Source organism: Trachymyrmex cornetzi, unplaced genomic scaffold (assembly GCF_001594075.2).
Source record: "Trachymyrmex cornetzi isolate Tcor2-1 unplaced genomic scaffold, Tcor1.1 scaffold236, whole genome shotgun sequence".
Taxonomy (NCBI): domain Eukaryota; kingdom Metazoa; phylum Arthropoda; class Insecta; order Hymenoptera; family Formicidae; genus Trachymyrmex; species Trachymyrmex cornetzi.
The window spans coordinates 40,476-58,220 of NW_017297019.1; the positions used below are offsets into that span (position 1 = coordinate 40,476).

The 17,745-nt window shown below is 37.1% G+C and overlaps 1 protein-coding gene and 1 long non-coding RNA gene across 4 annotated transcripts; one reads left to right on the forward strand and one right to left on the reverse strand.

The window, feature by feature from the left end:
- Positions 1-2,203: 2,203 nt before the first annotated feature.
- On the reverse strand, positions 2,204-12,984 carry LOC108761016 (uncharacterized). 3 transcript variants are annotated; one of them, XM_018507328.1, is made up of 9 exons: positions 12,611-12,984; positions 11,029-11,220; positions 8,027-10,755; positions 7,804-7,895; positions 7,618-7,716; positions 7,449-7,524; positions 7,140-7,371; positions 3,679-7,032; positions 2,204-3,609 (listed from the first exon to the last, which is right to left on the reverse strand). In XM_018507328.1, the coding sequence occupies exons 1-9, from the start codon at positions 12,908-12,910 to the stop codon at positions 2,797-2,799; spliced, it is 7,887 nt and encodes a 2,628-aa protein (XP_018362830.1). In that variant the 5' UTR covers positions 12,911-12,984; the 3' UTR covers positions 2,204-2,796. The 3 variants fall into 3 exon arrangements, with proteins under 3 accessions (XP_018362830.1, XP_018362831.1, XP_018362832.1); XM_018507329.1 differs by having other exon boundaries at positions 3,118-3,185; positions 3,385-7,032; XM_018507330.1 differs by having other exon boundaries at positions 3,460-3,609; positions 3,686-7,032.
- A 7-nt stretch (positions 12,985-12,991) lies between these two features.
- LOC108761017 (uncharacterized) lies at positions 12,992-17,385 on the forward strand. Its single transcript, XR_001940108.1, has 3 exons — positions 12,992-13,070; positions 16,749-16,966; positions 17,323-17,385. It is a non-coding gene; the product is annotated as an uncharacterized LOC108761017 (long non-coding RNA).
- Positions 17,386-17,745: the final 360 nt, after the last annotated feature.

Below are 17,745 nucleotides of genomic sequence, written 5' to 3' on the forward strand. Positions count from 1 at the left end.
TAATCGGTTTTATTTTTTTAATGTTATTGAGATATTGTTTTTTTAATAACCAATCAAATTTATGGATCGTCTGGTTATGTTTCTTCAGATAAAATTTGTCTAATTTTAAATATTGTGTGTCAAAAAATTCTTTATATATAGACTTTGGTAGACTTTGATAATTTTAAACAAAAGATTCACATCTGAAATGATACATATACGTAGACAAGAAAATAGCTTGAATTTACAAACTGACACGGAGAATTTGAACTCAGCATATGAGTGTTTATTGGCTAAAGTTTAGGTTTCAATCTCTTTGTTATTTATAATTGACGGTCATGCGTATTACATGTAAACCGAAGATAAAATAATCGACAAATTGTAAACGAGAGCATTTGCCTGTTGACGATAGACATGAAGAGTAGCATGATTTTCATACTAACATACTAACATTATATCATGTAAGTAAATATCAATTTTTAATTTATAATTAAACTATTACTGATAAATAACATTGATAATGTAGTGTTCTAGGGAGCACATTGATGTAACTTAGTAACGAAGAAATATTGATAAGGATCCGATACAAGGATCGAAACGTATATTTGAATATAATAAAGAATTTGACACACAATTACACCTAGTGTTTAGACTCGATTTGGCATTGATACACTATCTTCTTCCATCATGGCTACGTATTATAAACTATGTTTACATGGCTCGATTTACATCAAAGTTATAACATCGATATTATGAAATCTGGCTAGTCATAGCTATTCCTCTGAATAGAATAACTGTGATTGGCCAGTTTCATAACATCGATGTTATAACTTCGGCGTAAAGGTGCCATTTTATGGGACGCTAAAAAGCAACGTCAAACGTGTCACGTGACCATCTTCTGTGACACTGCGTTAAGAAGAAGTTGGATTTGATTCGACTTCTAGCGTCAATGTGACAAGCAAAATAGACAGGTCGGAAATACAGGGATATATACAAAAAAGAAGAACACGATAAGCAAAGTGGCTAAATTTAGATTTAAACAAGATGGAATCTGAAGAGAAAGTATTTATTTATAAATAAGTTTATCATATTAATTGTTTATTCTAAAATTATTCAATTTTTTTGGCATTTTAAAATAAAAAGTTAGATTAAATCTGCAGAATACCCAAACAGCAACGTGTCTGTCTTGTTGCTAGCATGTTGCTTGCTAAGTATGTGTTGCTACTAGAATTGCAGCAACTGAGTCTTCAATTGTTGGCAATTTGATGCTTTCACGATATGATAACATTGAGTAGCAACTTGCCAGCAATTTGCCGGCCATTTTAAAATTATCATCACAATTGTATTATTGCCATCATGTTGCCACAATAATATGCAGCATCATACAATGCAGTCATATTACCAAAAATACAAGATAACATTGATGCAGCTATCTTGTTGTTAAACTGCTGGCAGTACATATGCACATTGTTGTCTGCATGTTACTACAATGTAGGTATATTTGAAATCGTTGAAAACAAATCTACGGCAAGTTGTCAGCATCATAAGCAATCACAGATTTGCGCGATTTTGTTGAGACACGCTTTGCTGTCTGGGTATACCTATTAATTTGGATGAAAGTATCGAAATAAATAAGATATAAATAAAAATATTTATAAAACATAATTTTAATAGTTATTTAACATTCTAATATCCATACTAAAACAAAAAAAATTTTAAATACAAACGTTATATTAAATTAGAGGTTATACTATGCGATATATTATATATTCTTCTATCAATATAATAATTTTCGTAACTTTCGAAAATATTAATTTTAAATATTTAGTACAAATTTTACATAATATTGGATATTAATTTTAAATATCATTTTCATATCTTTTTTCTATCAAATTCCGTAATAATGTCAAGTATTCAAATTAGTTCACAAGTGTATATTTTCTATATTTCTACTCTATCACTGCAAAGACTGAAGACTAGACTGCCGCTGACACTGACTTAACTCTTAAGGTAAATTTTCACGGGCTGCTCAAACCGGCTGTTTCAGCGACAAAAAGAATCACGTGGTTAAAATTGACGAATATCAAATGTCCATTTTGATCACGTGATCCTTTTTGTCGCTAAAATAGCCGGTTAGAGCAGCTCGAGGCCCGTATTCAGAACGCGCTTTTATCGATAAAAGCGCATATTTATCTCTGAAATTCTATAATATACGTGACGTAAAGTATAGTATGTTAGCGCGCTAATATCATTGTAAGCGCGTTCTGAATACGGGCCTTAAAATATAACACTATAACCCTTTTCATGCACTTTTCGCTATTCAGAGGCAACTTCGATCACGTGACCCACTTTGACGCTGAAAATGAGCGTCGAGCGTCAGCATGAAAAGGCCTTAAATCGAGCTGTGTAAACGTAGATTTTTGACTGATTCTCTTTCTTATTTCAAACTCGAAATTATTCTATATCATCATGTATATATACAGCAGATAAAATGGACAAAAATGATCTTGAAACTTCCTATTGATATTTCACATAATTCTGTCGTTATTGAAGAAGTTGGCATCGCGTACAAGATTATGGATATTATAACTATTTTATATTCTGGATAAAAAAAGTAAAAGAACTTGTACATGCCATATATAACGAGACAAAGAAGAAAAAGATTAAAATTATCTACTTGTAATGCATATCACATATGACAAATGTGTGCGAGGAAACTTATTAATATTAAGCGAATATACACAATGACTAGTCAGGAACGAAAAAGTGGCAATTATTACAGAACTTATTTATGTTTTGTATACGGGGTACGTCTCTCTATACTGTCGTTACCCGAGTGGATCCTGTGGTTATTTCTGTGTAGCAATCTATCGTTTCTAATTTACCCTGCTCCTCATTCGATTTAGTTTTGGCCGCTTGCGATGGAATGTCTGAGTTTGGATTGTAGTTGAAAGGCGATACGATTGCTGAAGCTGGCATTCGCACACCGCTACTGCTGTCCTCCGCTGTTGTCATTGGGTCCACTCGAATAAAAGAACCAAGTCTGGATATTCTTTTGGTGAGATCCGTTTCTGCTGCGAGGTCAGCGCTCGGTTGCTTCTTCATAGTCACTAGAATATCACTCAACTGTGTGATCTCTCGCTTGTACGTTTCTTGTACAGAAGATTTCACTGGTATCTTGCAGGGCGCTTCATAGGCATTCATATTTGTGAAATCGCAAGAGTTCCTGTACTTGAGACCGTCACATTCAATCTGCGTGCCTAAAACCGGTTGTCGGTTGGATTTGGATTTGCAGGATATTTCGCCGTTATTGCCGTCCTCCTGGGAAATTCCTTCGAACGTGGAACTGCGGAATAGTCTGTATGCTGGCAGGTTATTGAACGTGCCAGCGGTTGCGACGTTTACCTCGGTGGCGCTATTAGTGGGCCTTATCCATTGCCTAGTGTCTAGTTTCTCGAAACGCTGCTTATTCTTGTTCTCCTCAACTTTCTTCCAAAGATTCGCAATCTTACTCGTTGCCTCCTTCGCCAACTTACGATTTTGTACGCTCATAGGTGAATTAGAAATTATGCTGGAATTACTATTAGATCGTTGTCCCAGTGAATTAATCTTTCGAACAGTTTTGTCATTCTGCAACGCATTACCATTAAGAACTTTTGTTGATACACCTATTTTTCCAGATGATATTTTTTTCGATACCATTAACAATCCTTTAGATGATTGCATCTTTTCGGAATTGTTAACCATAATTTTTGGCTGATACTCTTGTTGCGTTTTCACGGAGATTTTGGATTTACCCGCTGCCGAATATATCCTTGATGAAACATCTCTAATTGGTTTGGCGATCTTCGTCTTTATTGGGGAAGACGACGCGGAATGCACTGTCGGTGCATTATCTACCTCTGGCTCGTCCTTTGTAAAAGTTCCTTGACGTTCCAATAGTTTAATTGGGATTTCTGACGGTTTGCTGTTATTTTGATAGTTCGATGAGCAAGCCGGAAGTGTACTATGACGCTTAGTGGGTTTTGTGGAAATTAACATGGATCCCCTTTGAGGTATAGAGGCCCTTTTGGAAACAGTCGCCAAATTTCGTGTCTTCTTCTCTATGTCCACGGAAAACGAAGTCCTCTTCGGGCTCGTATTAGATTTCGGAGAGTCCTTCATAGCAACCATTGTACTATTATTATTCTTTCGCAAAGTAATAGTTCTAGTAGCTCTAACAATGGGTGAAGTATTGCTGCGACCTATTGGTATCCCGCTGACAGGGTTCACTTGCTTCAATGGTGAGGATTGTGGGGTCGGCTTTCGCGTTATTGGGTTGGAATATAGTGCCTTTCTTCGTCCTCGAATAGCTTTTGGACTTTCTGGCTCGGATTTATCCGTCCCAGTGGAATCCATACTCGGATCTCTATCTAGCGTTGGCGGCTTGATTATTCGTGCTCTTTTTGTTTCTCTAAGTTCTTGTCCTTTATCAACGCAATTGGACTCCCCATCACTGCCTGAATCAGCTGGGTTTGTCAAGCCCAGATTCTCGTAAGCGACTTCTATATGCTCGTCTTGCAATTCCTCATTATCAATATTCGCCATGGGAGTTTGAGCGTTATCGTATTGTGTACTTATCAATTTTTTTGGAAGTCCGTTTACGAAACGAATTTTTAGATTATGATTTGACTCGGAATCATTCAACTCCAAAGTAGTCTCGCAACGCAAAATATTGGCGGTTGTATCATTAGTTTTATTTGACTCATTTAGAGTGTTTAGCACGATAGTGGTATTCTGTTCTAGCATGCTTTGAATTTCCTCCCGCACGTATTCTTGCGCACTTGCTTGCCCCTTTTCTATTATGCCGACAATCGAAGCTTGATTTTCGGAATTGCATTCCATCTCTTTGAACACAGTTTCTGAATCGTTCAACGTCCTTGTACGATATCTCTCCTTGTTTTCTTGCGAATTCCCGTGTTTCCTTCTCATTGCTTTACACACGGGCAACTTCGTGAGCATAGGAATTGAAGACTTGACGGGGGATATAACTTCCTGTTTCTCAACAGCGTCTTCAATGGTCTTAGTTTGGACGTTCAGATCCGGAAAAGGATTCCCTAGTACTTGTGTCTGGAATCTCGCTCTATTCTCTGCCCTGCGTTGTTTTGGCGTTAGTTTCGAGAAAGGAGAACATTTTCTACTTAGAATTCTATTATCTGCATCGTTGACAATATCGTCTTGTTTTCGTCGTTCTTCCTCTTCTTTCTTGATGATTTCTGCGGCAATGGTATATGTCTTGTATCTCTCTTTCGCTAAGTTTCGTTTTTGTTTCGGGGTTAAATAGCTTATCGAATGCAATCGCTTCTTCGGCGTCGATTCAGCCGAGCTGCTAACGCAATATTCTGACGAGATTGGCGTGACTGCCTCGTCAGTACCGTTCTCTGCTTCATCAATCACCTCCGCTACGATCGAGTGCACTACTTCATCAGTGTGCAACTCCATATCTAGGCACAAAGTGTCGCTGCACATAATGTCAGTAGTTGCTTCCATCGTGGATTCGTCCATTTCAGTCACCTCATTGAACAAGGACGGTGGATTGATATTCTCCAAATATTCACTCAGACTGTTACTCGTACTGTTTTGCATACCCTCGACATAACGCATGCATGTCATGGACAGCACGTTGGCAACTGGTTTCAGCATTTCGAACACTGCTGGATCGCTGCCAGTCAAATTATGTAAGACTTGTTCTTTCGAATCCGCGATCTCCGATGTAATGCTAGCCACGCTTAACATGCTATTCTCCATATCACCTACATCCGGTAGTTCGTCCATCATGGATGGTGGTTTGACATTCTCCAAATGTGAGCTGGTGCATTCGTTCAGCAGATTTTCCAAGCTAGTCATGTGGCTCTGACCTTGACCCAATGCTCGCTTGGCTACCACGCCAACTGGCAAGGACTTCTTCCGTATGTTGCGAGAATCATTAAAATTTCTCACTGGCGCCGGTGGCAGCGACGTTGAATAACACCTATCTCGGTTGATCAACGTCTCAGTATTGTCAGCAGTGCCAGCGTAACTTGCCGTCAGTGAAAGTAAACTTCCCATCGAGGACGGTGGTTTGATCGCCTCGAGGTCGATGGATATCGGACTCGTTGTTTCGAGCTCGTTCTGGTTATTTATCTCTGCATCCACCGCTTCTGCTAATTTGATAGCCTCGCGTTGGATGATTTTTGACTCTGTCATGTTAATCTGCTCGATATTCTCTGATATTGTAGTACGCTGATCTTCCTGTGCGTCGCTGTTGAATGAAGCAACCAACGGTGCACTCATGCTAATGCTGGGAAAGGAAATGTCATTGGGCGAATCCTCATTCCATGTGTCGCACGTTAGACTCTGTTTCATTGTACTGGAGTCTCGTTCACGTATCGCTTCAGTTTGTTGAACCAGTGTTGCCGTCAATCGATCTAACGAAGCAATCATAGCATCGGGATCTCTCTGTCGTCTATATGTCTCTTCTTTTGTATGTTTCTCTGCGCAGTCGCGATGAAGAACATCTAAGGTCCTCATGATTTCAAAGGTTGTTTCTGATTTGCCGTCCATATTATCCGCAATCTCAGTTTCATCATTATTTTTTTCTTTTATAATGTCCATTTGTTTGTTGTATAGCTTTAATTGCGACTTAATATAATCTGCGTTACTTTGGTTCAATGTGATGTTGCCTTCGGATTTTATACCGGATTGAATACATAATTTTAAAAGCGCATGTTCAGACTGTTCGACGGAGTCGATCGATTCACTGTTTTCAGAATCTTTTGATTGCTTCATAAATGATATATCTGTGAGTCGAACATCAATTATTGCTTCGTCTAATCTAATGGAGCTATTTTGATCTCTGCCACGTTCATCAGTTATGACAAAATCATTGGAAACGTTTTTATCTAAAGATGTATTGGATGTCTGTAATATAGATATTGCTTCTTCTGAGAGATTATTGCTGAGATTATTACCATTTACTGTTTTCATGGTGTTATTTGATTTCTCATTATGCATATTATTCATGTTTGTCGTTATCTGTGAACAAAATACTTTTTAAAATATAATTAAAATAAGTATTATATATAATATAATATAGTGTTATGAAAAATTAATATTAAAAAATTAGTCTGAAATATTCTTACTGTGACTGTTTCCGTTTGAAGATTCTTTTTAGATAGTTTTTCATTGTTATCTTTTTTGTCTTCTCTATTTTCATGAGACTCTACGTACTTTACATTAAACGGTGAACTATCGGACATTACAGTTCCTTTATGCTCGACTTGGTTTAAAGCAAGACTAGTTTGATATCGAGTCAGATTAGTTTCTAATCGAGGAAGTTTTTCGAGATTATTTCCTATAAAGGAATGTCTATGCCTATAAAATAAGACAATTTCGTGAAAATTGTAAAGTAACAAATTACGTAAGTGCCACAGTAATAATTAATATTTTACCGATTATTTTGCATTCCAATGTTAATACAAGCGGCTAGTAAATCCTCATCATCCTCGTCTCCGTCGCTAACTTGATCTATATATATATCCAGAAAAATTGTTTTGTATTTACTGAATTAGTCTATTTTTCCACAATTTTCGCGCGCGCGGAATTATATATACTACTTACATCCAGAATCATTATTGGAAATCTTTAAACTAGTACTGTCAGCTGAGAGTTCAATATGACTCAATGGTAAATCTTTATTTACTTTATTTGGTTTGGAGTCTGCAAATTTATATTATTTGTGAGGAAGCCTGTTAAATCTGTTTAAGTTATACGAAATATTTAGGCTAAGTAAAATGTTTAAATTACCAAGATTATTAATCCTAGAGCTGGATTCCCCATTATGATCATCATTATATTCAGAATTTTCTAATATCATTGAAATTGGCGTCGTTCTTACACTGCGCAAATATCACGAAAACAATTATTAAAAAACACACATATTCTAATATAATATAATAATTCATTATTTAAAGCTTGATGGATTCTACATAAATATGAAGTATCATGTTTATTTAGAAAGCATAATTACCTTGAATGACTTTGTACAATTGCATCTTCTCGATTGCCTTTTTGCTTGCTTTGATCTTCAAGATATGGTAACAAACGATTTGCACTCTCATCGTCCGTAAGATGTGTCACGTCTCGTAAATTCAACTCCATTTCCGATTTGGCAAAGTCGTTCAGTTTTGGTACGTCCGTCAAGGACGGCGCTTTGCATTCACTGTGATCTTCTATATGCCTTACCTTATATCGTTCCGATAATTTCTTCGACAAGCTCCTTATACGATTATCATCCTGCAGATCGGAAGCGGAAGTGGCTCTAGATGAGTTCAAGGATGCGCGCGGCGTTCCCTCCGTGTAGTAAGTTTTAATTGTATCCTCGTGCTGAAGTCCTTCATCATTGCCTGAGAAGAAATCGGATTGCTTTTCGTCGTCTATAGTTTGCTCGCCGTATCGCAGACTATAATCGGTTGGTTGATCCAAATCTGTTTCAGCATAATCACCGAATAAATTATCGTCCGGACTTTGAACGATCGTTGCGGACGATATTGCTTTTTGAACACTGTTTAGCGTGTCATGTTGGCGCAATAAGACTTTTCTCGCGCTTTCTTTCATAGAAGGAACATCAGACAGGTCGGAGGTCGGCTTTGAATTAGCGACAACTGCATTTGTGGTTGTTCGATAATCCAATTTAATACGAACAGTCGCTTCGACTTCCTCGGACACGCTAGATTGACTACCAGCTTTGGACAAGGACGACATTTGATCGATCAGAGATATGTTGTTCTCGATGGAAGAGTGTAGCGAGATCTGAGAGGGTTCTTGATTAGGCACTGCAGCCCATGATATAGTAGAATTCGTGCATCTCAGCTTGTTTAATGTCGAACCGAAAACGTCAAAAGGTTTTAGTTGTTTCGGTATTGCGTTTTTATAACGCAGGGTGTATTTTCTCTCGGAGGAAGTGGTTCTCGGATGAACGTCGCCACACACACCGTTGTTGCCGAATCCGACAGCAGAATGCAACGATGAGGATTGTTGCTTAACCTGCGAGTCGGTGGGCGATATACCATTCAGAACATGACGATTTACCCGTTCGAACATAGTGTCGGAATGTGTGCTCGTCACAGAACGCATCGAATCTCTACTCTCGCTCCTGGCAACTCCGTTGCATTTGACAGTAGATGTGCTAGGTTGACTGTGCAACTGATAAGAGCGCAATCTATGAGCATTGATGCCAAGAAAGCTATGATCAAGTTTGAATGTGAATTTTTCGTTTTTGTTGGTTGGCGATGTGCTCGGCTCGATATTGTCACACGTTTCCGCCAGATTCTGGTCGATTTCCTGCTCTAGAGCCCGCTGCCTGCGAGCGACCAGGCTTGGCAAGGTTGACAGTCCCAGTCCTCGAGCGGTAGAGTCTAAGTGGACGAGATTGTTACAACCAGGTCTAGCGCTCAATAAATTTTTTAAGGCTGCACTAGAACCCATCGAAATCATTTTGTGCTTGGAGTGAACGAGACTGCGTAACATCGGTACAGCGCCCAGATCCCAAAGGAGACGTTGATCCTGGGAACATCGCGCGGACAGATTCCAGAGCGCTCCACAGGCATTACTGACTACTGTCAAGCTGGGCGATTTTAACTGTTGCAGGAGAACTTGTAGACAGCCCCTTTCTCTCACGATGGTTCGATGATCCTCTCGTACCGCCACGTGGCTCGATACGTTTCTCAAAATACCACCGGCATTTTCAACTATCGCAAGCGTCTTGGACGGCGCCTTGTAGCTCAGCATATCTACGAGAAAGGCTAGAGCACCGTCTACAGCGCAGATATCCACTTTATTCGTGCTGCAGTGGGCCGACAAGTTCCACAGAGCAGATAAGATTGATTTGAGGGTGGATTCCTTGCGGCCTTCCATGGCGGCTTTCATCAGGCCTGTCACCGCACCTACTTCTCTCAGAGTCTGTTTGCTGCTACTATCGGCACGCCAGGATAGATTTCTTAAAACGCTCGCTGTCACTTGCCTCAGGTCATCGCTAGAACTTTTCAATTGCGAGACTAACGCCTTCATAAATTCCTTGAAGGAACAGAGCAGTGCCTTATTATTGCCATCGCCGAAAGTCAAGTTGGTTAATGCCATTCCTGCATATCGTCGCAATGTAATGCAATTTTGATCATCGCTTTCGCTACCATGAATCAAATGATCCATCTCAATGAGTTCCGCGACGGCATGAAGACCGCCCAGCTGGCACATTGCGTGGCGATGAGCTTCATCGAAGGATAGTTTCATAAGCGCAGCTATCGTCGTCGCAGGGTGTCCTCTCTCGAGGTCATCTGTGAGCTGATCCTGTTCCAAAGACATTCTCAGATTCTGACAATAGTCGCGCAATTGCTCGAGGAATCGAAGCACTCGTGCTTCCCGGCGACCAGCTCTCTCGTCACTTTTGGCATGCACCACGTTGCGTAATGCCTGCATAGCTCTGTTTCGAGTGTCAGGATTTTGTCCAGGTGCGTGAATTAGTTGCACTAATAGCGGTAGGCAGCCTGACTGTCTCATCACCAGGCAACTGTCTATGGAAGTGCTCATAGAAAGCAAAGTCGTGCTCATATCATCTCGACCATTCTTTTCGAGCATACCGAGAAGATTGTACACCACGTCCACTTTGGCATCTAGTCGACGATGACCTTGCAGCTCCGTGGAGTTGCCTTCGAGACCCGTAGAGTTCAATGATGACGAGAAACTTATCACGCTGGCCACATCCTACACATGAGCATAGAATTTGGAGCAATGTTTTCATTTTTCCAGATAACATGAAACTGTTTAAAAAATGCCATTTCTTAGACATCTTTTTAAAGATACTTTCTGGAGTTTATACATTATTTGGAATCATAATACACTGAATATTTTAAAATTATTTCCCCAAAACTACTGAATGTCCTTTTAACAATCAAAAGGATAGGCGCAGGTTTTGGTATCCCGTATGGTATGAAAAACATTACAAATTGCAATATAATTTACGCCGTTATAACTTACATTTTGTGCAGGGAGTGATCTGCTCTGCTGAGTCGGAAAGCCAATTTGCTGATTAGCCCATACGTCTCTTCTGATGGGCCACGTTCCACGATACAAAGACGGTAGCCTGTGGCTAGGCAGGGAAGTGCTATTCTGTTTAGCTTCCTCCTCGCTGCCATCATCCTCATTGTAATATTTACTCCTCAAGCATAACTATAATTGCAAAAAATTTTTTTCCCGATTTCTGATCTCGTATTGCACGTAAGAATAGATTTTTTGCGATTTTATCAACGTGATCTTTTCTTTTGCAACAGTTTTTCAAGCTCAACAAATGATATGATGCGGTCATTTTATGATTTTTCTTGAAATATTTACACGATATAGAAAAACATTTGTTCGTTAATCTTAAACGTGAAATTTGTGACTTCATTTATTGACATTTTACAACTAAACTACTTTACTTAAACGTTCATGATTCAAATAAGATGTTTTTATATTTGCGAAACGTAAATTATTTCGGATAATATATACAAGAAGAAACATGCTGCAGCGTACTTGAAATTTTCAACATATTCACAAGTGAAAATAAATAGAGAAGCAATGCAACGCAGACGAATCTTGGAGGATGATGACTTATAAGGGTCAGACCCAGAAAGAGAAAAGATGGAACGACTTACAACCGGGGCTCAGGGAGGAAAAAGAAATGTACGTACATGTGCGCGAAAAAGGAAAATGTAAGTGTGAGTGAGCGAGTTAAAGAGAGAGAGAGAGAGAGTGAGAAGGGATGAAGGGGGAGAGAGGGGGGGACGGTGGATGACAAGTGCAAGACAGAGATGAAAGTCGAGGGCTTCCCATAAAATCAATACGAGATATGTTAGTGAAGGTGTATCGTGCGCCACGAGCCACGAGCATAAGGCAATTCGTAAAGCAGCGGTTTTCAACCTTCGTTCTTTTCACAGACGTTTTTATTAGTATTTAAGGAAAAACGCATGATTTCAAGATGTAATACATTGCAATTAGATGCAACCTTAATTTCTACGTCTATATTAAAATTAGATTTGAAACAGTGATAATATTCACATGTGCAAAAAACTGAAGTAAACTAAAAACATTTGTCAGATTAAATTCTTATAGTGTTATCGTTAACTTTTGCTGTGCTTCTAAATAACTGAAAACACTCTACGTTTGAAATCTTAATTCTAATTGTTTTTTAATTTTTTAAAATTCAGATTTTATTTAATTTTAAAGTAAATGTCATGTTACTGACAGAGTCTAAATGGAATAGTTTAATAATTTAGAAATAACAATTTTGTCTTGAGTTATTAATAGTGTATTGTAGATTCACAACAATGATATTAATATCGATATATAATACTACGTACATTATTCCAGGTATACAATTCGAATTTACCACAAATACATTAAGTCGCAGCGTGATTAAAGAGTTTCATTTTTAAAGAATCTTTTATGCGCCACTTTACTAGAGAATTTAAAAACCATTCTCTCTTACGTATGAATATAAATATATTCGGAATACTTTACATACACGCTGTTACGCATAATAAAAGATGCTCCCATAAAAAAAAGGCGAAAAAAACGCTACCTCGGGACTTGGCGTTGTCGAGCATCGTTCGTCTTCCTCCTTAGTCTCCGGCTCCATGGCATCCTCCTTGCTAGTCTCAGTGATAAGAGGACGATCCTGATAAATATACTGCGGTCTCGACGCTGCGGCATCGACGGCGACGGCGCCCTTCACAGCGGCGCATCTCTGTGAGGTGGCGGCAGCAACGACAGGGTTGAAAAATGCTGCTGCGGCGCCCGAGTTCAGCCTGCGCGATGACAGGGGTGATGGCGGCGACTGCCGTGCTTTCTGTGTATTCCATGCACTGGCGACGCCTTTCATCTCGATACCCGTCGTCGCCGCCGCTGTCGCTACCGTTGCCGCTGCCTCTATCGCCGATGATGAGCCGCACAATACGCGACCCTCCGTTGTGCGCGGTCTATCCCGGCGGGTTTCCGCGGATTCTTGGAAAGAGAAAAGTGCATCAGCGGAAGCGAAAATGGTGAGCGAAAATAGTAAATATAAAGGGAAAGAGATCTTCTTAGTTTCCTAAGATTCGAAATTTCGTGAAAAAATAAATAATAAATAAATAAAAATTTGAACGGAAAATAAGAATCGAATTATAAATTAAGAAGAAAAACGATTATATTACATATTTGCTATTCTGATCGTATATGTACCATTCGAAAAAATTGATTGTCTATATTCTTTTTGTAAAATAGTAAGGCCCTGCACACAATAGAAGGAATAAGGAATTAGGAATAAAGATTAAACGATTTTAACCTATCAGAAATCGAATACATCGGAATACACGGTTTTTGATAGGTTGAAATTGTTTATTTTTTATTCCTAATTTCTTATTCTTTCTATTGTGCGCAGGGCCTAACGTTACATGTTTCGGCTGCAAGATCGAGTCTTCCTCAGATGTTCAATAGTTATGACGTAGTAAAATAGATGCAGTGAAAACAATAAACGTTGATTCGTGATGAGGAGAGAATGTCCAGTAAGCCATGAGTAATTTCCAGAGCGAACATAAGAGGTTTGTTTTTTATTACTGTACTCTCTGAACTGGTGCACACGATGCAATAAATTGAAGTGAAACAAATATACCTTTGTTTCACTTCAACTTATTGCACCGTGTGCACCAATTCAGAGAGTGCAGTAATAAAAAACAGATCTAATTGTTTACAAACAGTTGCTCGACCGCCCACTAAACAAGAAACATTTCAGTAACGTTACAACGTTGCTGCAACATTACTGAAATGTTTTGGAACGTTTCTTGTTTACTATGGGCGTGTGAAGAACCGATTGGAGATTCGATATGATCCATGATATACAATTTCAGATTCTAAATAAAATTGCAATATGCATCGCAAATAGATATCGCAAATAGATATCGCAAATAGATATCGCAAATTGTAAATAACATGTTAACAAAAAAATTGTTAAAAATTTTTTTACATAAATTTTAGTTTGAAGAAATTGTCAATCTATATAATCTATTTCAATTCATAGAATTACGTGTGTGGTCGCAATAACAGACAGTATATGACTGACTTTTTCATTTTATGAAATAAGATCATCACCGTAAACTCGCATTTTAACGAGCTAAATTCATTCGAGTGTGTAAAGGACTAAAGGAGAATACAACTTTTACTTTTGTGCGACCGGGGATTGATTTATTTATACACTTTATATGTTTTTCTTCATAAAACTGAAAATTGTAAGAATAACGCTACATCACACTCAAGGAAAAATTGATATATTGAAAAAAAATTAATAAAATCCTAATAATTTATATTGTTACGAAATTACTGTCAGTTAAGCCCGATCTACAATTGCGTAAACGTAGTTGTAAATGGTTGTGAAATGTTGTAAAGCGAAGTTTTAACCTGCCATTCCCGGTTGTAAAGCATGTTGTAAAAGATGGTTCAACTTTATCTTTCACGACTACGACTGAGCAATTGCTCTGCGAGTTGTTTTTGTGTTTGTGAATCGTCTTCGTCCAACAATGCTTGCAATTCTACATCTTCGTACCTTTTTGACGGTTTTCCGTGTTCCTTGTCTACAACATCGAAATCACCACTTTTGAAACGCCGAAACCATCGTTCACACGTATCTTGCGATGGAGCATGTTCACCATAAACTTCTCGAAGTAATCGGTATGATTCAGCAGCAGTTTTCTTCAAATAAAAACAAAAAATTAATGCTGTCCGCGAATGTTCTTTATTTGGCACAAATTTCGACATAGTGAACACAGCAAAACAATACTATGCAAACACTTTTTCAATTTATCACTTATGCGCGTTTGACACTTTGATGGCACAACAAAATGGCATATACGTCAAATCTTTACTACACACTGCATTGGTGCACCATCTGTTGTCTCAAATCCGCACTTCATACTTGTACACCTGGTAATCTATTAAAATTAAAAACCAATAATGTGTAAATACTTTCTGAAATAAATTTTTCCCATACTTATAGAATATTAAAAATATAACAAAATGCAGATCAAATATTGACGATGAGATTTTAGATTCCTTAATTGCTACTAAACAATTCATTAAAGACAATCCACAAATACTGCTAACGCGTGCAGACAAAGGAAATGTCGTCATAGCTATGTATGGACAAATTTGATTATATTAATAAAACGGAAGCTTTATTATCAGACACTGATACCTATACACTTGTGTAATCCGATCAACAAAATATTGGGTGATCTAAAATCATTGTTAAAAACTTGGAAACGACAAGAATTTGACCGACTATATATACAATTATCTTATGGGGGGATCCTGGTTTACAAACTCAAAATTTTCGATTTTTTTCATAAATCGATAATAAAATTCATGAAAATATAGTTCCTGAAGGAACAAACTGAAATTCGAAGTATTTAAATAGATACAGCTGATGGAACAGGAACGCTTCACGCAGGTATACGGTCGCGCAGCAGGAGAACTGGCGTTCCCACGATCTGTTTTCTGTTTCTGCCCTTGCTACTCTTGAACTAGTGTACACTGGTGTAATAGGTTAGAGAGAAGCAAAATATACTTGTCTCACTCTAAAGTAGAAAACAGACCGTCAGGGCTGGGCACATTTCAAATACTTGTATTTGAAATACAGTATTTGAAATACAAATACTATTTTAAATACTGTATTTCAAATACAATACAAAATGTATTTTATATTTTGTATTTCAAGAAGGTTATTCAATGTATTTTGTATTTCAAATATTTTGTATTTGAAATACAAAAAAAATCCTTAATAATGATCCTTGACAACAATAATAGTAACTTAAATTTTTTTTTCATATAACAGCGATACTGATTATTTTCGTTAACTTTCATGCAGTGTCAAGTCATCAGTGTTATCAAATCTTGTAATCTCGCACAAAAAAATAAGTTTCTCGTAAAGATTCTCGTGCGGTTGGTAACATAGAACAATAGAACTTTTAAAGAGTACAAGAGAGTGAAGCCCCAGACACAATGCGAGGAAACAGCCATAGTGAAGAATAATATGATTTTAACCTATCAGAAATTGTATATTCCGGTGTATCGCAAACTGTTTGTGGCAAGTGTGAAGTGATATTGTTGTTTTTTGTTCAATTATTATGTTACCAATGTTCTCAATGTTTCCTGCCAACTTTTGTTTCGAAGGATTATACTGTATTAGAATTATTTTACTGTAATGTTTAATTATATTTGCTTATTATTCTAACAATCAGAATCGTATAATTTTTCTTCACAGTTTCGATACTATCACAATATTTTTATAGCGATAAATTCGTACGATTTCATTATTTATGTTATCATCTATATTATGTTATCAAACAGCTTTATTAATTTTTTATGATAAGACACATAATGTCGGGATATTTATGAGAAATAACTGAAACAGATTAGTTACTTTGTTCTAGTCTTACTTTGTGTATTTACAATAAAAAATTTATAAATGTTTTGTATTTTGTATTTTAAAGTAATATTTTGTATTTAAAATACAAATTTTAGAAGTATTTTGCATTTTGTATTTCAAATTGAAAAATCAAAAGTATTTTGTATCTTGTATTTCAAATACTAAGATTGTCAGTATTTTGTATCTTGTATTTAAACTACTAAGATTGCCACAGTATTTTGTATTTTGTATTTCGAATACTTTAATGATGTATTTTGCCCAGCCTTGCAGACCGTTAACCTCGGAGTCTTGTATAGAATTTATGGCGATCAGTCTAGCCACGACCCCTTCAGTTAGTTTGGACGTTAGAAGACATTCGAAAACGACAAAATGTATTCAAAAGCAATGAATGGACAGTCTAAATGCGCATCAATTGTATTATATGAAGAAGCGGAAGACTTAGTATATGGGCCTGACATGACAGATTAGCATCTAATTGCTGTAAGTTTGCAATAACTATAATTTTTTCGTATCGAAAACTTTAAACGCGTTTTTCTCGAAACCACGTTTTTCAAGTTTATGTAACGTCTCAGAAAAAAAGTATTTGACTGATTCACTTTTTCCAAAGCTTTTTAATTAGCTAATAACCTGCTGTCCTCGTTGAACTAAAAACGTTTTTAAAAAATGTAACTAAACAATTTTTTTTTCATAAAGAAGTAAAAAATTTCTCGTAAAAATTGTAATTTTTTTTTAAACTCATACAATTTCTTTAATTCTGCACTTTTTTTTTGTTTTCTTAGTTCATTTAGGATAAAATTTCATGAAGATTAATAAAAAATTTTGTTTTTTTATTTCAGATAAGAATTAGATAATACAAAATGACAACTCCGGCTGCACGGCGGTACGAACATTAAAATATAGCAATGTAAAATAATGTTTTTTTTTATATAAAAAAATATTTTTGTATTGTCTATAGATGTCATAAAACAACCCTAAAATTTTGTATTGATCCGCTTAATGATTACTGAGAAAAAAATTCGCGAAAATCGTCGTTTTTTCGGTATCCTAAATGAGGTTTCCCCCTTAATTCGACGAATGCAATATTACCGAAGTTATGCATTACCAAAAATCCATAAGACAGGCAACCCCTTACGAATTATTGTATCATCCATAGAAAGCCCTTTGCATAATTTAGCGGCGTATTTACATAGAATCTTAGACTCATGCCTTGAAGAACCGATGGGACATGTCAAAAATAGCTTTCAATTAGCTAAAGACAT